Genomic DNA, 21,209 nt, shown 5'->3' with positions numbered 1-21,209 from the left:
ATTATGATGTCATCTCACCATAAGTTCCTGAGACACAGCGAAATAAGTTTTACAATTTCCCTTTTTTAAATGTCAATATAGTGTTTGGTGCATAAAATACATATGATAAATATTGTTTATTGAAAAAAAATATATATATTTTATTCATTCTGATTTTGATGTGCTGAATCAAACTGTGATACATTTCAATCCATTTTATAGATCAAGGAGAGGAAGTTGTCATGGCCAAACTCTCAAACATTTGGCATCTCTGAAAAGCCCAGGGACTCCTCTGATAATACCCCAAGATTTACCACTGTAGCATGTGCAGGCTAAGAAAAATTTAAATAATAAATGTCCTATACAAACATTAATTGCTGTGCCTCAGGAGGATAATGACCATTAAAGCATAATGTGTCAAATATGATACATAAAATAAATAAAAATGTGCAAAACTTTTACTTTTTACTTTTTTTCGATTTCTTTTTATATTTTGTCTAATGGTACTAAAAACAGTGTAATGTCAAAAAATTCGTATTTTCTGACAATTCTTTCATATGTCAGGCTTTACAGGGTTAACTTGTATTGAACCGTGAATAGTCCGTTAAGCTTTTTTACTACGGAAAAGCCGTTAAGCTGTTCTGCTTTGCCATTAGAGTGTTTGTGGTCATCTGTTTACATGTGGACAGTCAGTATCTACATCAGTAAGTTGCACATGTTTTTACTATCTCATGAGTATGTGGTTCGATTACAATGGAATCTATTCTGCGGGCTTACCAGTGGTTAATTATACACTTTAGTAAAGTAAAAACAATGAGCAGTTGAAAGATAATATCAGAAAGAGATGATATATTTATGATGCTTTTATCCCACAAAACAGCCATGTTATAATAGTAGCAATTCTTTTTTATTTGTTGCTTTTTCGCAGAAATCTTATATTCTGGATACGGAAAGGGAACATGGGCTGAATAGTTAGGGGGGTACACACATGGTATATAGAAATCACAACTAAACTTAAATATTCATAATAAAGTATTTACTTCTAATCAACATTATTTACATTTGGGTTGAGAATATATTTCAAGCTACTATATTTGTTTTGGACACACAGATGGCTTTTCTGTCGTTCAGTACTACATTTAGTTTCCTTTACAAAATACTTCATACATCTTTAGCTGCATCAGAGACAGATTCATGGTTCAAAACCAAACACATTTAAGTGCTTAAATGACACGTAATCATCAATAGGCTTTTTTTAAATACAATACATCAGGATTAAAGTGTGCGTTGTGGTGGTTATGACCTTTTTGTCACATAAAGCTTAAACGGGTTAAATCTGGATGGTTCCTCCAGGTCAAAGCTTTGGAGATGCAGGTGCACGTACGTTGCACAGCATGAAATCAAAGTGCACCGGCTGTTAACTTCAATGCGAGCCACTGACCAGTGAAAATACTATCTGTACATCTGCTTTTAAAAGCAGCATTTTTCCTGCTCAGTGTCAGCAGAACACAAAACAGATTCGGCTTTAAACAGCTTCAAGCTTGTTACCTACATTTCTTAGGCACGGATTAAAAAAATCAAGGCACCTCTAGCATTGAAGCATCGACACTGTCCCGAAAATAATAATGCAGTAAATTTGCACATGGCAACATTCAAAGTCTCTCCTGTTAAACTATTTAAAGGAATAGTTCACTTAAAATGGAAAATTCTGTTATCGTTTACTCACAATGTTTTTCCAAACCTGTAAGACTTTTTCGCATACATGAAACACAAAAGGGGGAATTTCTGAAGAATATTCTGACCACTCTTTTCCAAATAATGAAAGTGAAAGAGGATAAAAAGCATCATAACAGTAGTCCATACATGCACTATATTCTTAATAGAAGCTGTTAATAGAATAGAACTTAATAGAATCAGTGAATAACTTTTAATTTCAATCAGTTTTTCAAACAAAACTATCAGAAGATTTTAAATAAAGTGCACGTATTGTTTGGACAATGTTTATGATAATTTTATAATGCTCTTACATCTTTTTTGAAGCCTAAAAGCCCAAGTCCCAATACTTTGTAAATGCATTGAACAAGAGCGACAAGTATATTTGTAAAAAAAAGTTGTCTTTTTTTGTTCCAAGGAAGAAAGTCATTCAGGTTTGGACAACATGTTGGTGAGTAAATAAGACAGACTTTCCATGTTTGAACGAACTGATCCTTTAAGCTGGAAAAAAAGACTCCCTTATTTTTCATTGGACATCAGAACTTCTCTATGTACAGTACAGTTCAAATGTGTTAAAATAACATTCATAATGAAAATGTGCTTTTTACATTCAGAGGGAGGACGTCAGTTTTCTGGTCTGCAATCTGCGCACCAGAGAAGCTACTCTTTCCACATACATACAACAGAAAAATCATTAGAAGGCATTTTTTCAATAATTAAAACAATTATAATAATAATAATAAATAATAAAAACTAGCTATTGCCTCCTGAGATGATGGAGTCCTGCTTTGAGTTTTGGGAAATGGGTGCTGGAATGTTTTGGTGAAAGACATTGCAAATAGAGAGCAGATTTGTATATTTGTGCCCTGCAAAAAAAAAAAAAAAAAAAATCATTCTCTTGATCCATATTTTTGTATATTTATTTTCTCAGTAAAAATATCCATAAAACAGATTCAAATAATGAAAAATTATATGCATAGTAATACTTGTTTTCACTTTATTATCTTGATAATCTTAATAATTTTATAATGTAAAAAATATTACAATTTCAATAATAATTATGTAATAACTGATCATTGTTTTAATGTATTTATTGTATTTATTTATTATTTATAAATATTGTACATTATATAATACATTTGTGCTCTAAAAAGTATTAAGTTTAATTTTCTTTCCTCATTCTTGTTTTGAGCATACTGTATATTTAAGATAAATTTATGCTTAAAACAAAATGTAAATAATTTATCAATGGGGTAAGAAAATTAACTTAAAGGAATGTTAAGGTTAAATAAAAGTTAAGCTCAGTCGACAGCATTTGTGGCATAATGTTGATTACATTTTGACTCGTCCCTCTTTTTCTTTAAAAAAAAGGCAAAAATGGAGGTTACAGTGAGGCACTTATAATGAAAGTGAATGGGGCCAATTTTTGGAGTGTTTAAAGGTAGAAATGTGAAGCTTTTCATTTTATAAAAGCACTTTAATTCTTCTGTTAAAACTCATTTATTATTAGAGCTGTAAAGTTGTTTAAATCGTCATTTTAGGGTTTTAGGGTTTGTTGACATTACATCATCATGGCAACGAAGTTGTAAAACTGGCTATAACTTTACACAGAAAAGGTTAGTATGCGATTTTATCACACTAAAATCATGTTTACACACACATTGTTTTTGTCTTGTGTCTATACCAACACAGAGAGGCACCAAAACACTTTCCAGGACTTTCAGCTTCATCGTACCACGTTGGTAGAATGACCTTCCCAACTCCATCCGTGAAGCTGACTCACTTTCTGTCTTCAAAAAAGACTAAAAACACATCTTTTCCATGAGCACTTAACCAGTCACTAGTAAAAGCACTTTGCACTTTATTCTGTTTTGAATACTATTCTGATGCTAGTGAAACTTGTAATACAGCACTTTTCATACCACTGCCTCCTTAAGATGATTCACTTATGTTTTCCTTTTTTGTAAGTCGCTTTGGATAAAAGTGTCTGCCAAATTAATAAATGTAAATGTAAATGTCTATACTTTTGAAACAGTATTTTAACGTTCAAAAATTGGCCCCCATTCACTTCCATTGTAAGTGTCTGACAGGAACACAGATATTTGCTTTTTTTTAAGAAAAGGAGGGACGAGTCAAAATACATTTTTGTGTTAATCAATATTATGCCACAAATGCAGTCGATTGAACTGAACATGTATTGAATCCGGAATATTCCTTTAGTTTTTAAATACATTCTCTGAAAACAAGTCTTTAATATCTTATTCAGTTTTACTTCTCAAGTGAATTTATCTTGTCTTAAAGATGTTGAGATACTTTTTTACTGGAAAACGTAACAAAAATACTGATTGAGAAGATGATTTTTGCAGTGCGTGTTTTGAATAAGAGTGCTATGTTTTAAACATTCTTGAGAAAGACTGCAGGTGATTTGGGGGAAAAAAGGAAACGCTGGGAGCAGGAATTGATCGTTTGCAGCAGAGGTCTTCAGCATGGTGCCAAACCCTTGTCCTGCCGGTTCCTGTAGCGTTCTGTTCCTTCCAACAGAAACACCCTTTGTTGCCGCTGTCATCCTACTCCTCCTCTTCCTCTGCTGTGGCAAGGAGACGTGTATCAGGTGACACTCAACTGAGCAAAGCCAATCAACTTCACATCATCTGGGATTTCTGAGCTGTCACAGCCAGATACCTGGAGACACACACACACACAGGTACGGATACACAGATACACACCGTTAGTGTAGCTGAAACAAAGCACAGCCCACATGATTTCTGACAAATTAATCAAAGGAATGTTCAGGGTTCAAAACAAACCAGGGAAAATTGTATTGCCCAGATGTTGCTCAGAAGAGTTCTTAACTACTATGTTTCATTTAACTATCAACTTTATCTAAGATGTTTCTCATAAAATTACTTAAATAAAAAAGACAAATAAATAAAAAGAGACACAAATAAGTCAGTTGTTGTCATACAATAGCAGTACGGAGCTAAAAAATTATGTGGATAGCATTGCTCAGATTACGCTTCACAACGTACCATGGTAAAATCGCTGTAAAACACAGCAATGAGCAGCTTATTGTTGTGCTAATATCTAATAAACCTCAAAAAGGAACTCGATCTAAAACAAATTAGGTGACTGTGGCAAAAGTTTTGCAAAATTATATTATGTGGTTCATTGCATGTCTTGCAGCAGTTCTGAGGTGAAATGTCCACTGTGTGGTGCTAAAAGTGAGTTACATTTTTGCTCAAACAGATTATATTTGTAAGGTTAATGCTCGTTTAAATCAACAAAACTGCCCTCCCTACCCTAAACCTTAAACCTAAACCTAACCGATAGTGTCAGAAAAGCAAATGTGGGATGAAAAACGTGAGAAAAAAAGTGTTTATGAACTGATAATCTGCTGCTTTACTCATGATTTGTGTGAAAGTGAATAAAAGTAATTGTTGTTTTAATGCCTCTAGTGTTCATTTCACCAGTAAACTGCTGCTATACGTACTAGGCACGTAAAGATAATTTTGTAAAAATATAGGTAAAGTGATTCTATGAGATCAGGTTGAAAAGGAATGTTATGCAATGAATGGCAAAAGATGAAGAAAGTGAAGAAATTGAGGACTTGTGTCTTTGACGAGTGTTTAATTAATGGTTGGCACTGGGCAGTGAGCAGATCAGCTTATCGCTGGTAACACACAGGTAGAGTGTCTGGAGAAAATCACTCGCTCGCTCTCTGCCGCCTGTTTCTGTGGAGGAGACGCAGAAACTATCAGCTGTTGAGGGCCTGACAACATCTCTACATGTGTGTGCGTGCGTGTCTCTGAGGTCAAAAACTGATGGCAGAAGAAGACAGATCTGCAGTGTATCAACTGTTTGTATGTTACACCAGTAACATAAAAACCTTTTTTGTTTTTTGTACCCTTACAGCCCCATTGGTCAGGCACAAGTACCCTCAAGTTTCTCTCATTATACTGGATATCATTAACAATATAATTTATCATTATTATATTAATATTTTTAAAGTGGTCATCACTAAAATGATTTTCTAAACAATTTCTCTTTTATTTTATTTTATGTTTTTACTTCCATAAACTTCACGCAATAGGAGGGAGGTGTCCCGAGTTGTTCCCGAGTTGTTCCCGAGTTGTTCCCGAGTTGGGTGGGGGGCGGGGTTAGGGCATCTGCTGCCTGCCAGGAATAAACCCAGGCACTTTTGAACAATGGGCAAAATTTCACCAATGTTTTTCCCCACTTTCTGTGGCTAACACTGGCATATATACATTTTCAGGAGGTACTCACTTGACTCAACTGCACATCCTCACACTGAAACTGATTGTGTGGAGCAGTGCAAGCTAATTCATTGCGCGTGACGCATGTCCTGGCCATAATAAACACAGAGAAGGACGAGGCTGTTCAACAAGCTACTGCCAGGTATACTTGTTGAGACTGAACTTCAGCCAAAGAAAATAATAAACTTCAGCATTCAATATGTTTTATATCTGTATGTACTGTACAGTGTCTAATTATGCACTGGCAATGTACACTTAATTTTCTCTTTCCATTAAAGTTTGATATGAATTAAATCTGCCCATTTGATCCTATTGTTATTACAAATTGTGCAAAATTTTCCAGTGGAATTTTTTTTACTGCATGTCCACTGATTGTATGGCATGTATACATATACTTGTCTCAAATATTAATACTTATAAAATGTGTATAACTCTAAAAAAAATAAAATGAATTAAAAAAATGTGTATTTAATATATATATATATATATATATATATATATATATATATATATATATATATTTTTTTTTTTTTTTTTTTACATGTAAATATTTAAATAATTAAAATAAATTATGACTAACCAATTTCTTGCAAGTTCTTTGAGACAAAGCATAAAGTAAATATATTTATGATGATTATTAACATTTGTTGGAATGTATTATGTACCATAATTTAATCACGATTAGTCACAGAAAATTTTGATTAATTAGTTAATTTTTAATCAATTCACAGCCTTGATATACACTATATATACAGTTGAAGTCAGAAGTTTACATACACTTACGCTGAAGTCATTAAATCTAATTTTTTAACCACTCCACAGATTTAATATTAGCAAACTGTAAGATCTACTTTGTGAATGACATTTTTCCAACAACTGTTTACAGACAGATTGTTTCACTTTTAATTGACTATCTCACAATTCCAGTGGGTCAGAAGTTTACATACACTAAGTTAACGTCATGGTTACTGGTGTAACCTCCGTTCCCTGATGGAGGGAACGAGACGTTGGTGTCGATGTAGTGACACTAGGGGTCACTCTTGGGAGCCCGAGACACCTCTGGTCTTTGATAAAAGGCCAATGAAAATTGGCGAGTGGTATTTGCATGCCACTCCCCTGAACATATATATAATATGTATAAAAGGAGCTGGTATGCAACCACTCATTCAGGTTTTACGCTGAGGAGCCGATATAAGGTCCGGCCATTTCAGCGGGTAGTTCAGCGTTGTGGCAGGAGGGACCAACGTCTCGTTCCCTCCATCAGGGAACGGAGGTTACACCAGTAACCATGACGTTCCCTATCTGTCACTCACTCGACGTTGGTGTCGATGTAGTGACACTAGGGGTCCCTATACAAAACGCCACAAGGCTGAACTGTGTTACGTGAACTGGCGGTGTGTGGTGGGCAGACTTGCTGTGTGCCTCATAGCCAGCGCACCAGGTTGACACGTAACCTCCCCCAACACAGTTATGAGTGTCGAACGGCCCTTTTTGGGGACAAGTCGACTACCCAGAGATAGAGACAGGCTTAACGCAGTCGTGGCCTCTTTCCCCTTCTCTTTTTCCACTCCCTAAAAAAGAAGGGGGATTATCTGACTGGGCCGCCAGGTCTAGTCGGGGGGTGTCCCTCCCAAGGGGAGGACACCGCGGAGACCACACCTCGCCCCAAGAGAGGGGGGGATATTTAAGTGGAAGAATACATCACATGGTCTTTCCAACCATGTGGAGAGCCTTCAAGGTAGATCCTGCCCAATGGGGGAGGAGGTACTACAACATGGAGACTGAGGGGCTCTGCCCAAGGAAGACGCAGTTTGCCAGTAGGGAAATGAACTAGCGGAATATATAGATCGCATGGGGATAGCCTTACAGGGAACCGCCACATGCGGAGCACCTACCCCAGAACCGGGCTCTTAGTTAGCGCGTGTACTGGGCCAGCAGCGAGTCTCTCCGAATACTCGACTGCCACAGGGCTCGGAGGAAGTCAACCAGGGAACAACTTTTGTGAACACTACTGGGAATTAACAGCGCACGTCTTCAGCTCAAAAGGAGGTGGAAGGCGCTATGTGCAAGCGATACACCCGGCCGGCTATCCCGGGCTTATCCGCTTGTTGCGTGCCACTACCTGGGACGAAACCGGTTCTACCCAGAGGTTGTAGAACCTTGCAAAGGTGTTGGGTGTTGCCCAGCCCACTGCTCTGCAAATATCTGTTAGAGAGGCACCTCTGGCCAGGGCCCAAGAAGCCGCTACACCACGGGTAGAATGGGCTCGTAGCCCTACCGGGGGCGGCATGTTTTGGGTGAGACATGCCATAGTTATGGCATCAATGAGCCAGTGGGCGATCCTCTGCTTGGAGACAGCGCTTCCTTTCCGCTGTGCACCAAAGCAGACAAAGAGCTGCTTAGAGATTCTAAAGCTCTGCGTGCGATCCAAATAGATGTGTAAAGCGCGCACCGGACACAGCAACGACAGGGCTAGGTCTGCCTCCTCCTGGGGCAGCGCTTGCAGGTTCACCACCTGGTCCCTAAAAGGAGTGGTGGGAACCTTGGGCACATAGCCCGGTCGGGGGTCTCAGGATCACGTGAGAATAGCCCGGACCAAACTCCAGGCACGTTTCGCTGACAGAGAATGCTTGCAGGTCACCTACCCTCTTGATGGAAGTGAGCGCAGTCAGGAGGGCAGTCTTAAAGGAGAGTGCCTTAAGCCCGGCTGACTGCAAAACTCAAAGGGGGCTCTCTGTAGACCCTGAAAAACTACAGAGGTCCGATGAGGGAACAAGGCACGGCCTGGAGGGATTCAGCCTCCTGGCGCCTCTTAGGAACCTGATGATCAGATCATGCTTCCCTAAGGACTTACCGTTGACTGCGTCATGGTGTGCTGCTATGGCAGCAACGTACACCTTCAAGGTGGAAGGGGACAGCCTCCCTTCCAACCTCTCTTGCAGGAAGGAAAGCACTGATCTGACTGCGCACCTCTGGGGGTCTTCCTGACGGGAAGAACACCACTTAGCGAACAGACACCACTTAAAGGCATACAGGCGCCTCGTAGAGGGAGCCCTAGCCTGAGTGAACGTGTCTACCACCGCAGGTGGGAGACAGCTTAGGTCTTCCGCGTCCCGTCCAGGGGCCAGACATGGAGATTCCAGAGGTCTGGGCGCGGGTGCCGGATGGTGTCCCTTCCCTGAGAAAGAAGGTCCTTCCTCAGAGGAATTTGCCCGGGGGGAGCTGTCACGAGGAGCGTGAGGTCCGAGCACCACGTCTGGGCAGGCCAGTAGGGTGCTTACCAGGATGACCTTCTCCTTGTCCTCCCTGACCTTGCACAGGGTCTGTGCGAGCAGGCTCACTGGGGGAAAACGCATCTTTGCGAATGCCAGGGGACCAGCTGTATGCCAGCGCGTCTATGCCGAGGAAGGCCTCAGTGAGGGCGTACCAGAGCGGGCAGTGGGAGGATTTTGGGAGGCGAACAGGTGCACCTGTGCCTGACCGAATTGACTCCAAATCAGCTGGACCACCTGAAGGTGGAGTCTCCACTCTCCCTTGAGGGTAACCTGTTGTTACGGCGCGTCCGCCGAAGTGTTGAGGTTGCCCGGGATGTGAGTGGCTTGCAGCGACTTGGTGCTGCTAACTCCGTTGGAGGAGACGGCGGGCGAGTTGTGACATACAGCGGGAGCGCAGACCACCTTGGCGGTTGACATATGCTGCCGCTGCCGTGCTGTCTGTCTGAACTAGCACGTGCTTGCCCTGGATCAACGGCCGGAACCTCTGCAGGGCGAGCAGAATTGCCAGTAACTCGAGGCAGTTGATGTGCCAACGCAGCCGCGGACCCGTCTAGAGGCCGGCGGCTGCGTGCCCGTTGCCAACAGCGCCCCAGCCCGTTTTGGAGGCGTCTGTCGCGACCACGACGCGCCTGGAGACCAGTTCTAGGGGAACACCTGCTCGTAGAACCGAGAGGTCGGTCCAAGGGCTGAAAAGACGGTGACAGACAGACGTAATGGCCACGCGGTGTGTCCTGTGGCGCCATGCCCGTCTCGGGACTCGAGTCTGGAGCCAGTGCTGAAGTGGCCTCATATGCATCAACCTGAGCGGGGTGGCCACCGCCGAGGATGCCATATGCCCCAGGAGCCTCTGAAAAAGTTTCAGTGGAACCGCTGTTTTCTGTTTGAACGCCTTCAAACAGGCCAGCACTGACTAGGCATGCTCGTTCGTACGGTGCGCCGTCAAGGAGACTGAGTCCAACTCCAAACCGAGAAAAGAGATGCTCTGAACCGGGAGGAGCTTGCTCTTTTCCCAGCTGACCCAAAGCCCTAGTCGGCTGAGGTGTGAGAGCACCAGGTCCCTGTGTGCGCATAACACGTCTCGAGAGTGAGCTAAGATTAGCCAGTCGTCGAGATAGTTGAGAATGCGAATGCCCACCTCCCTTAACGGGGCAAGGGCAGCCTCTGCGATCTTCGTAAAGACGTGAGGAGACAGGGACAGGCCGAAAGGGAGGACTTTGTACCGATACGCCTGACCCTCGCACGCGAACCGCAAGAAGGGTCTGTGTCGAGGAAGGATCGAGACGTGAAAGTACGCATCCTTCGGGTCTACCGCCGCGAACCAATCTTGATGCCGGACGCTCGCTAGAATGCGTCTTTGCGTCAGCATCTTGAACGGGAGTCTGTGTAAGGCCCGGTTCAGTACTCACAGGTCCAAGATTGGCCACAACCCACCGCCTATTTTCGGTACAATGAAGTAGGGGCTGTAAAACCCCTTCTTCATCTCGGCTGGAGGGACAGGTTCTATCGCGTCCTTCCGTAGGAGGGTAGTGATCTCCACGCAAGATAGCAGCGTTTCCGACTTTCACCAAGGTGAAGTGGACACCGCTGGACCTGGGCGGATGCCCGGCGAAGTGAATCGCGCAGCCGAGTCGGACGGTCCGGACCAGCCCTCGTGACAGACTGGAAAGCGCAAGCCATGCGTCCAAGTTCCGCGCAAGGGGGACCAAAGGGACAATGTCATCGGATGTACCGGCGGGTGGGGCCTCGCAGCGGGGTGGAACTTGAGGTGCCACACCACATCGTGGCCGTGCTGAGTCCGAGGACATCGAAGCACTTACCTGGCTCCTTGTGACCACCCCCGGAACAGCCTGGGATGGGGGAGGAAGAGGCCTGTCCTCATGACCCGTGGAGACTGTCACATCGGGGGCGGATTTGTGCCACAGCAGGGCGCTCAGGGCGGGAGACCGCCGCTGAGCGCCAACCTGCCAAATGGAGTGGTGGACGGTGGTCGTGATGCCAGCCGTACACACCGGATATGTGACCCAGGGAACAAGGAAACCACTCTTGCGGAGCTCTTGAGTACTGCAGCCACTTGGGCATGCAGCGCAATTAAATGCAAAAGGTAACAAAAAGATGGAGATCTGCTTACCAGCTCCAGAGCAGCGGGTTTCGTTGTCCCTGGGTCGCCCGTCTCAGGGGCGCTTCGAAGACCTCCGTGGGTTCTTCGGTGCCGGCTGTGAGACGGGTGGCATCGGCTTCCTGCAGTGGGCTCCATGCCGGGGCCGGGCCGGAGGGGCGGGCTGCGGCGGAGCCGGTGCAGTCACCGCAGGGGGACACCCTCGGCGATGAGTAGATGGGGTGCGGGATCTTGAGCCACGCCGGGGCAGGATAAGCTGGCTAGCATCCATCTACTGCTCTACCATCGAGAACTGCTGTGCAAAGTCCTCGACGGTGTCGCCGAAATGGGGGCAGCAAGGAATCGTGTCCTGTCGGCCTCACCCATCTCGACCAGGTTGAGCCAAAGGTGGCGCTCCTGGATCACTAGTGTGGCCATCGTCCGCCCGAGAGACCGCGCCGTGACCTCCATCGCTCGGAGAGTGAGGTCGGTCGCCGAGCGCAGTTCCTGCATCAATCCCGGGGCGGAACTACCCTCGTGCAGTTCCTTTAGCGCCTTGGCGGACTTGCAGTAGAGCCATGGCGTGCAGGGCGGAGGCGGCTTGTCCAGCAGCGCCACAGGCTTTGACCGTCAGAGACGACGTAAACCTACAGGTCTTGGACGGGGGCTTTGGGCACCCGCGCCAGGTGGCGGCACTCTGCGGGCATAGGTGCACCACGAGCGCCTTTATCCACCGGGGGATTGCCGAATAACCCTTGGCCGCCCCACCATCGAGGGTAGTGAGAGCGGGGAAGCTGAAAAGATCGGGACCGGGCAGTAAAAGGTGCCTCCCACGACCTTGTCAGCTCTTCATGCACTTCCGGGAAGAAAGGAACAGGGGCGGGGCGTGGCTTTGAGCGGCGCCGCGAGCCCAGGAACCAATCACAGAGCCGCGAGGGTTCAGGGAAGAGCGGTGAAATCCACTCTAACCAACGCTCGCGGCTGTCCGGGAAAGCATGTCGTCATCTCCGCGTCAGCCTGTGACTGGGCGATCGACCCCGAAGGGAGGAGCCCAGCTGAGGCTTCCGACTGGATGAGCCCGCTCTCCGATGTTGTGCTCGAGAGCTCATCACTTTCGCGGGCTCCGAATAAGAGGTCGAACTCGCCATGAGACGAGCCGGCGGACTCACCCGGAAGCCCGATCGGGGAAGACGAGCGTGCTGGGGAATGGGAGGTCCGCGGGGGGATACCCGGCGGAGGCGGTCCCATTGGGGTCCCCAAATCGCCCCCAGTGCTAGCCGCGCTGGCCTCAAACCCGTGGGTAAAAGGACCGAGGCGGGAGCCTCTGGGGTGGCTCGCTTTCTTACGAAGGCGAGCCGCGACCGCAACGTTGCCATGGACATATTCTCGCAATGAGAACGTGACCATCCACGAACGCTGTCTCCGCGTGAGCAGTGCCCAGACACGAAAGACAGTGATCGTGACTGTTAGAAGGCAAGAAATAACGAGCATAACCAGGAATAACACACAATCGGAAAAGCATCTTTAAAAAGACGCGTCTTTAAAAAGACGTTCCGTGTGTGCGCTCTTTTAGAGAAATATATACTCTTTTAGAGGGGAAAAATGCTCTTTCAGAAAATATACTCTCTAGTTTTTCTGCCGAGGCGCCCAGGGGCGTTCTCTGCAGTGCACCAGTGCAGAGGAGGGAGAAGCCGCTGAAATGCGCCGTCAGATCCAGCAGGTGAATGAACAGTAGTATTCAGCTCAGTGAGCATGACCGTTCGGCTCCGAAGAGAAAATCTGAATGAGTGGTTGCATACCAGCTCCTTTTATACCCGTATGTTCGGGGGAGTGGCATGCAAATACCACTCGCCAATTTTCATTGGCCTTTTATCAAAGACCAGAGGTGTCTCGGGCTCCCAAGAGTGACCCCTAGTGTCACTACATCGACACCAACGTCGAGTGAGTGACAGATAGGGAACTGTGCCTTTAAGCAGCTTGGAAAATTCCAGAAAATTGTTTAGACGGTTAGCCAATTAGCTTCTGATAGGATGTGTACTGAATTGGAGGTGTACCTGTAGATGTATTTTAAGGCCTACCTTCAAACTCAGTGCCTCTTTGCATGACATCATGGGAAAAATCAAAAGAAATCAGCCAAGACCTCAGAAAAAAAAAAATGTGGACCTCCACAAGTCTGGTTCATCCTTGGGATCAATTTCCAAATGCCTGAAGGTACCACGTTCATCTGTACAAAAGATAGTTCGCAAGTATAAACACCATGGGACCACGCAGCCATCATACCGCTCAGGAAGGAGAAGCATTCTGTCTCCTAGAGATGAACGTAGTTTGGTGCGAAAAGTGCAAATCAATTCCAGAACAACAGCAAAGGACCTTGTGAAGATGCTGGAGGAAACAGGTAGACAAGTATCTATATCCACAGTAAAATGAGTCCTATATCGACATAACCTGAAAGGCTTCTCAGCAAGGAAGAAGCCAGTGCTCCAAAACTGCCATAAAAAAGCCAGAATACAGTTTGCAAGTACATATGGGGACAAAGATCGTACTTTATGGAGAAATGTCCTCTGGTCTGATGAAACAAAAATTGAACTGTTTGACCATAATGACCATCGTTATGTTTGGAGGAAAAAGGGTGAGGCTTGCAAGCCGAAGAATACCATCCCAACCGTGAAGCATGGGGGTGGCAGCATCATGTTGAGGGGGTGCTTTGTTGCAGGAGGGACTGGTGCACTTCACGAAATAGATGGCATCATGAGGAAGGAAAAGTATGTGGATATATTGAAGCAAAATCTCAAGACATCAGCCATGAAGTTAAAGCTCGGTCGCAAATGGGTCTTCCAAATGGACAATGACCCCAAGCATACCTACAAAATTGTGACAAAATGGCTTAAGGACAACAAAGTCAAGGTATTGGAGTGGCCATCACAAAGCCCTGACATCAATCTGAAAGAAAATTTGTGGGCAGAACTGAAAAAGCATGTGCAAGCAAGGAGGCAAACAAACCTGACTCAGTTACACCAGTTCTGTCTGGAGGAATGGGCTAAAATTCCAGCAACTTATTGTGAGAAGCTTGTGTAAGGCTACCAAAAACGTTTGATCCAAGTTAAACAATTTAAAGGCAATGCTACCAAATACTAACAAAGTGTATGTAAACTTCTGACCCACTGGGAATGTGATGAAAGAAATAAAAGCTGAAATAAATAATTATCTCTACTATTATTCTGACATTTTACATTCTTAAAATAAAGTAGTGATCCTATCTGACCTAATACAGGGAATGTTTTCGATGATTAAATATCATGAATTGTGAGTTTAAATGTATTTGGCTAAGGTGTATGTACATTTCTGACTTCAACTGTATACAGTTGTGCTCAAAAGTTTGCATACCCTGGCAGAAATTGTGAAATTTTGGCATTGATTTTGAAAATATATCATGCAAAAAAAAAAAAAAAAAATTATCCTTATTTAAGGATAGTGATCATATGAAGCCATTTATTATCACATAGTTGTTTGGCTCCTTTTTAAATCATAATGATAACAGAAATCACCCAAATGGCCCTGATCAAAAGTTTACATACCCTTGAATGTTTGGCCTTGTTACAGACACACAAGGTGACACACACACAGGTTTAAATGGCAATTAAAGGTTAATTTCCCACACCTGTGGCTTTTTAAATTGCAATTAGTGTCTGTGTATAAATAGTCAATGAGTTTGTTAGCTCTCACGTGGATGCACTGAGCAGGCTAGATAATGAGCCAGAAGGGAAGCAGGGAAGCAGAACTGTCAAAAGACCTGCGTAACAAGGTATTGGAAATTTATAAAGATGGAAAAGGATATAAAAAGATATCCAAAGCCTTGAAAATGCCAGTCAGTACTGTTCAATCACTTATTAAGAAGTGGAAAATTCAGGGATCTCTTAATACCAACCCAAGGTCAGGTAGACCAAGAAAGATTTCAGCCACAACTGCCAGAAGAATTGTTCGGGATACAAAGAAAAACCCACAGGTAACCTTAGGAGAAATACAGGCTGCTCTGGAAAAAGATGGTGTGGTTGTTTCAAGGAGCACAATATGACGATACTTGAACAAAAATTAGCTGCATGGTCGAGTTGCCAGAAAGAAGCCTTTACTGCGCCAATGCCACAAAAAAGCCTGGTTACAATACCTTACAATACCTTGACATGCCCGACAACACCTTGACATGCCTCACAGCTTCTGGCTCACTGTAATTTGGAATGACGAGACCAAAATAGAGTTTTATGGTCACAACCATAAGTGCTATGTTTGGAGAGGGGTCAACAAGGCCTATAGTGAAAAGAATACCATCCCCACTGTGAAGCATGGTGGTGGCTCACTGATGTTTTGGGCATGTGTGAGCTCTAAATGCACGGGGAATCTTGTGAAAATTGATGGCAAGATGAATGCAGCATGTTATCAGAAAATACTGGCAGACAATTTGCATTCTTCTGCATGAAAGCTGCACACGGGACACTCTTGGACTTTCCAGCACGACAATGACCCTAAGCACAAGGCCAAGTTGACCCTCCAGTGGTTACAGCAGAAAAAGGTGAAGGTTCTGGAGTGGCCATCACAGTCTCCTGACCTTAATATCATTGAGCCACTCTGGGGAGATCTCAAACGTGCGGTTCATGCAAGACGACCAAAGACTTTGCATGACCTGGAGGCATTTTGCCAAGACGAATGGGCAGCTATACCACCTAAAATAATTTGGGGCCTCATAGACAACTATTACAAAAGACTGCATGCTGTCATTGATGCTAAAGGGGACAATACACAGTATTAAGAACTAAGGGTATGCAGACTTTTGAACAGGGGTCATTTCATTTTTGTTTTATGATCGTGCCATTCTGTTATAACCTACAGTTGAATATGAATCCCTTAAGAAATAAAAGAAATGTGTTTTGCCTGCTCACTCATGGTTTCTTTAAAAATGGTACATATATTACCAATTCTCCAAGGGTATGCAAACTTTTGAGCACAACTGTATATCTATATATACTGGCAGCCAAAAGATTGGAATAATGTACAGATTTTGCTCGTATGAAAAGAAATTGGTACTTTTATTCACCAAAGTGGCATTCAACAGATCACAATGTATAGTCAGGACATTAATAACATGAAAAATTACTATTAAAATTTGACAAAAATGTTCAGAACCTTTTTTTTCACCCCTTTTCTCCCCAATTTGGCATGCCCAATTCCCAATGCACTCTAGGTCCTCATGGTGGCGTAGTGACTTGCCTCAATCTGGGTGGCGGAGGACGAATCTCAGTTGCCTTTGCGTCTGAGACCGTCAATCTGCACATCTTATCACGTGGCTTGTTGAGCGCATTACCGCGGAGACCTAGCGCGCATGGAGGCTTCCCGCTATTCGCCGCGGCCTCCACGCACAACTCACCACGCACCTCACCGAGAGCGAGAACCACATTATAGTGACCACGAGGAGGTTAACCCAATGTGACTCTACCCACCCTAGCAACGGGCCAATTGGTTGCTTAGGAAGCCTGACTGGAGTCACTCAGCACACGTTCAAAACTTCTTAAACTACTTCAAAGAGTTCTCATCAAAAAATCCTCCACGTGCAGCAATGACAGCTTTGCAGATCCTTGGCATTCGAGCTGTCAGTTTGTCCAGATACTCAGGTGACATTTCACCCCACGCTTCCTGTAGATGTGGCTTGTCGGGCACTTATTACGCAACTTAAAGTCTAGCTGATCCCACAAAAGCTCAATGGGGTTAAGATCCATAACACTCTTTTCCAATTATCTGTTGTCCAATGTCTGTGTTTCTTTGCCCACTCTAACCTTTTCTTTTTGATTTTCTGTTTCAAAAGTGGCTTTTTCTTTGCAATTCTTCCCATAAGGCCTGCACCCCTGAGTCTTCTCTTTACTGTTGTACATGAAACTGGTGTTGAGCGGGTAGAATTCAATGAAGCTGTCAGCTGAGGACATGTGAGGCGTCTATTTCTCAAACTAGAGACTCTGATGTACTTATCCTCTTGTTTAGTTGTACATCTGGCCTTCCACATCTCTTTCTGTCCTTGTTAGAGTCAGTTGTCCTTTGTCTTTGAAGACTGTAGTGTACACCTTTGTAATAAAATCTTCAGTTTTTTGGTAGTTTCAAGCATTGAGCCTTCATTCCTCAAAACAATGATTGACTGACGAGTTTCAAGAGAAAGCTGTTTCTTTTTTTTGCCATTTTTGACCTAATATTGACCTTAAGACATGCCAGTCTATTGCATACTGTGGCTACTCAAAAACAAACACAAAGACAATGATAAGCTTCATTTAATGAACCAGATAGCTTTCAGCTGTGTTTGATATAATGGCAAGTGATTTTCTAGTATCAAATTATCAATTTAGCATGATTACTCAAGGATAAGGTGTTGGAGTGATTGCTGCTGGAAATGGAGCCTGTCTAGATTTGATAAAAAATGACTTTTTTCAAATAGTGATGGTGCTGTTTTTTACATCAGTAATGTCCTGATTATACTTTGTGATCAGTTGAATGCCACTTTGGTGAATTAAAGTACCAATTTCCTTCCGAAACAGCAAAATCTGTACATTATTCCAAACTTTTGGCTGCCAGTGTATATACACATTTTTTATCAATTGATAACCCTAAATATTAATAAGAAAGCCGTAATTTCTATTTTATAGGTTTAGGTCAGCGAAATTTAAATCTTTCCAAGTACTCACTGGAATCTGTTTAAGTACCTTTCAACGTTAAACACTCCTGTCTGGGAGGCATTGTGCTAGAGGGTCTGAAGTGTCTATTAATGAGCAAGTGAGCTTCTGTTCTACTGAACTTCTAAAAAAAAAAAAAAAAAAAAAATTAAAAAAAATAAAGGGTCTGACCATATAACTCTACACTGAGTGAAGCATTATGAATGATTTAGAGAGGAACGAGAAATTAATTACTACTTTTCTCGCTCTGTGTATGTGTTAGCGCTTACCAGTGTTCTTCAATCAGCACCACAACATATAAATATTAGCTGACTTCAGAGTTTGTGAATTGTGCATGACGAGAGAGAAAGACTGTGCGCAGCGAAATAATATATTCACAATAAATAACGTGCAGTCCCATTCGCAAACAAATTGCTCAGTTGGTGCGACTCTGTAATGAATCAGTTTTGACCAGATCAGATTGAATGGAACAAATCAGTCATTGTTTAAATCATGAACTGCATCGGCTCAGATGACTTGCTTACTTACTGAACCATATTTGACTCTAAATGATTTGAGAGCCGTTATTTTGTTTTGGGTATTTTTTGCAACCTGTGTCAACAATGCAATTTTGTTAAGTCAGTGAAGCTTTTAGGTATAGTTTACCCAAAATTTTAATTCAGTCATCCTTTTATTTATTTCTGCATTCACAAAATGTCCAACAGCTCTGTTAATGAAGGTCATAAATAAGCGCAAACTCTGACAAAGGCATTTCTCAGTGCAGTGAAAGGGACTGAAACTAAACCTGCAGATTTTTCTTGGGGTGATTTTCACAAAACCTTTCAAGAAAATGTCCTGGTCCTATTTTCCTATCTTATCTAATTTTCATAAGAGCACTAATTCTAAGCGCAATTTGTATGCCAGAGCAAAGTGGGCGTGGGTGGGAGTGTTTGTGCTGTCTGTGAGTGTATGCACGCAAACTGGTAATGAAGTGGCGTAAAGCGCAATTTTATATTTTCCTGAGAAATAGGTCATTTAAGAAGCATGTCTGTTTTCAGCGCAAAGTCTAAAATCAGTTCCTGCATTTGCAGTTTGGAGATTCCACCAGCAGGTGGTAATAAAGTTCATGTCTAAACTCTGAAAATATTGTGGAACATCAAATTACATCCCTGACAATCAGAGCTGTAGCCGTTTTATGAAACAAAAAATTATGAGATTTGTGTTAAACTCTCTAGAGGTCATGGTTTATTTTTCATTTATTATTATTATAATGTTTATATTTAAAATTGTATTCATGATCTAATTTGTTTTGGCATTTTTCCACCTGTTGTCGTAGAGTGATTTTTCAGTCACTGCAAAAGGGGCCGGTGGAAGAATTTGGTATGATTTTTTTGACCACTTCATTATTTTGAATATGTTTTCATTTATTTTGAAGTGTAATTTGATTTAAGAAACATTTTTGGTTACATTTTGGTTATCATTTATCAAATTCAACCGGTAGAGTGATGTGCGTGCCAATACAACCACTATTAATTCTAGCCATGATAAATTATAATTACATCCTCTATCATTTTAACTAAGCCTACATCCAATTCCTAAACTGCATTTTCCATGCGTATAAAAGGAGCGTGTCACAGAAATATGCCTGACACTCAACAAGAACGCAGTTAATGCACAAAAGAATGTAAGTCCATATTTTTATTCTTCTAATTCATAGCATACAATCCATTTACACTACCAACTTCTTATGAATGTGCTGTTTTTATATCGCTGGTGCTTGACAGGGAATGGACTATATAATAGGATGTCCTAAATGTAGGCTACATTTTCTTAAAGCATCATTACATTTTATTATTATTAATATTATTAATGTATTTTTATTGATCTGGAGTTAAATATGACTTTTTCTTGACAGGATTCATTAAAATCACCCTCTTGCTTTTGCGAGACATGCCGATTCTCTTTCGCTTGTGCAAGTTAACACAGCTTTAAATTATGATATTGTGATACATTCAAAAATATTGAACCCTGAGAAATTTAATGCGATGTACATTGCATCATATGGTAGTTAACGATACTTTATATTCACAAAACCTCAATTTTTTTTCTCTATGTTCTTTGGATGCACAATCCCAATTGAAATCAATGGATTTGTAGCTTTCTCTGGTGCCATGTAAACTCTAGTGTGTAGGCGCCTTATACACAAACCAGAGAGCCAGTATATGTGTGAGCACAGCAACCACAAACATAATTCTTCTTCACGGTTCAATATTCAAGCAGTATAACTGTGTGAGTTGCACACAGTGTAGTCAGGGGTGACATTAGTTAATGAGATCAGTGGTCCAAGCTGGCTGAGAAATTCCCCACACGCCTTGCTGTCTACACAATGCGCCCTTTACTGTTTCACATCCAGATTTTTCTACAGTATGGCGAGTTGTGTTTTAATCATGGTGAGCAGTTCTCTCCAGGGACCTTCAAACAGAAATTAAACAATAAAACTCCAAACAGAGCAGGTGCGGCTGTAGACACAGATAGAGCCTTGATGAGAAATGCATTTTGGGGGTTTGAATAGGTTAAGAGGGCGACATTAATGTTAAGAGCAGGCAGATGCTGAAGAGACAGTTCTCCACAGAAGGCCACAGCAGAATGTGTCGAATGCTAATGCGCAAATGTTGTTTACTGCCAAATCACTGCTCCATCTGAAGGAGTGATTAAATGTGGCCATTCTTATGAATTCAAACAGGTGCAACAAATCAGGTATTTGCCAACATTTAGGATCTGTACATAAGACTAATGCAGGCTAACAGATCTGCTGCTGTTTTATGTTGTTAATATCAATACATTCTACTGTGGTATATAATTTCAAATATCAAGAATTATGAAATTTTACTGGTATTGGTACCAACAAAAATGTATATGTATTTAAGCAATATCACATTCGCAATCATGCTATATGGCCCTATATCAGCACTGCTGTGATTTGGCCGCAGGACGAGTGCCATAGGTAATCACAGCAGTGCTGATTTAGGGCCATATAGCACGATTGCGAGTGTGATATTGCTTATATACGACAGTTCAATGAACAAGTAAATTTAAAAAAATTAGGATAAACTGAGTACGGTCACAAAAAATGCATTTGTGCATGGAACTACTTTCTTAACTGGTTCAAACCAAATGATGCGTCCAAGCC

The 21,209-nt window shown here is 42.7% G+C and overlaps 1 protein-coding gene across 1 annotated transcript in view; it reads right to left on the bottom strand.

Moving 5' to 3' along the window:
• Nucleotides 1-880: 880 nt before the first annotated feature.
• The window catches only part of LOC127448414 (STE20/SPS1-related proline-alanine-rich protein kinase-like), a 104,649-nt gene continuing 84,320 nt past the window's right edge, over nucleotides 881-21,209 (bottom strand). The window contains exon 18 of the mRNA XM_051710915.1: nucleotides 881-4,374. Within this exon, the coding sequence (XP_051566875.1) occupies nucleotides 4,300-4,374 (75 nt within the window). The 3' untranslated portion in view covers nucleotides 881-4,299. The remainder of the gene's footprint in view (nucleotides 4,375-21,209) is intronic.

Source organism: Myxocyprinus asiaticus, chromosome 11, assembly GCF_019703515.2.
Source record: "Myxocyprinus asiaticus isolate MX2 ecotype Aquarium Trade chromosome 11, UBuf_Myxa_2, whole genome shotgun sequence".
Lineage (NCBI taxonomy): Eukaryota > Metazoa > Chordata > Actinopteri > Cypriniformes > Catostomidae > Myxocyprinus > Myxocyprinus asiaticus.
Note: the sequence above shows the minus strand (reverse complement) of the source record. Positions and strands in the feature narration are given on the sequence as shown.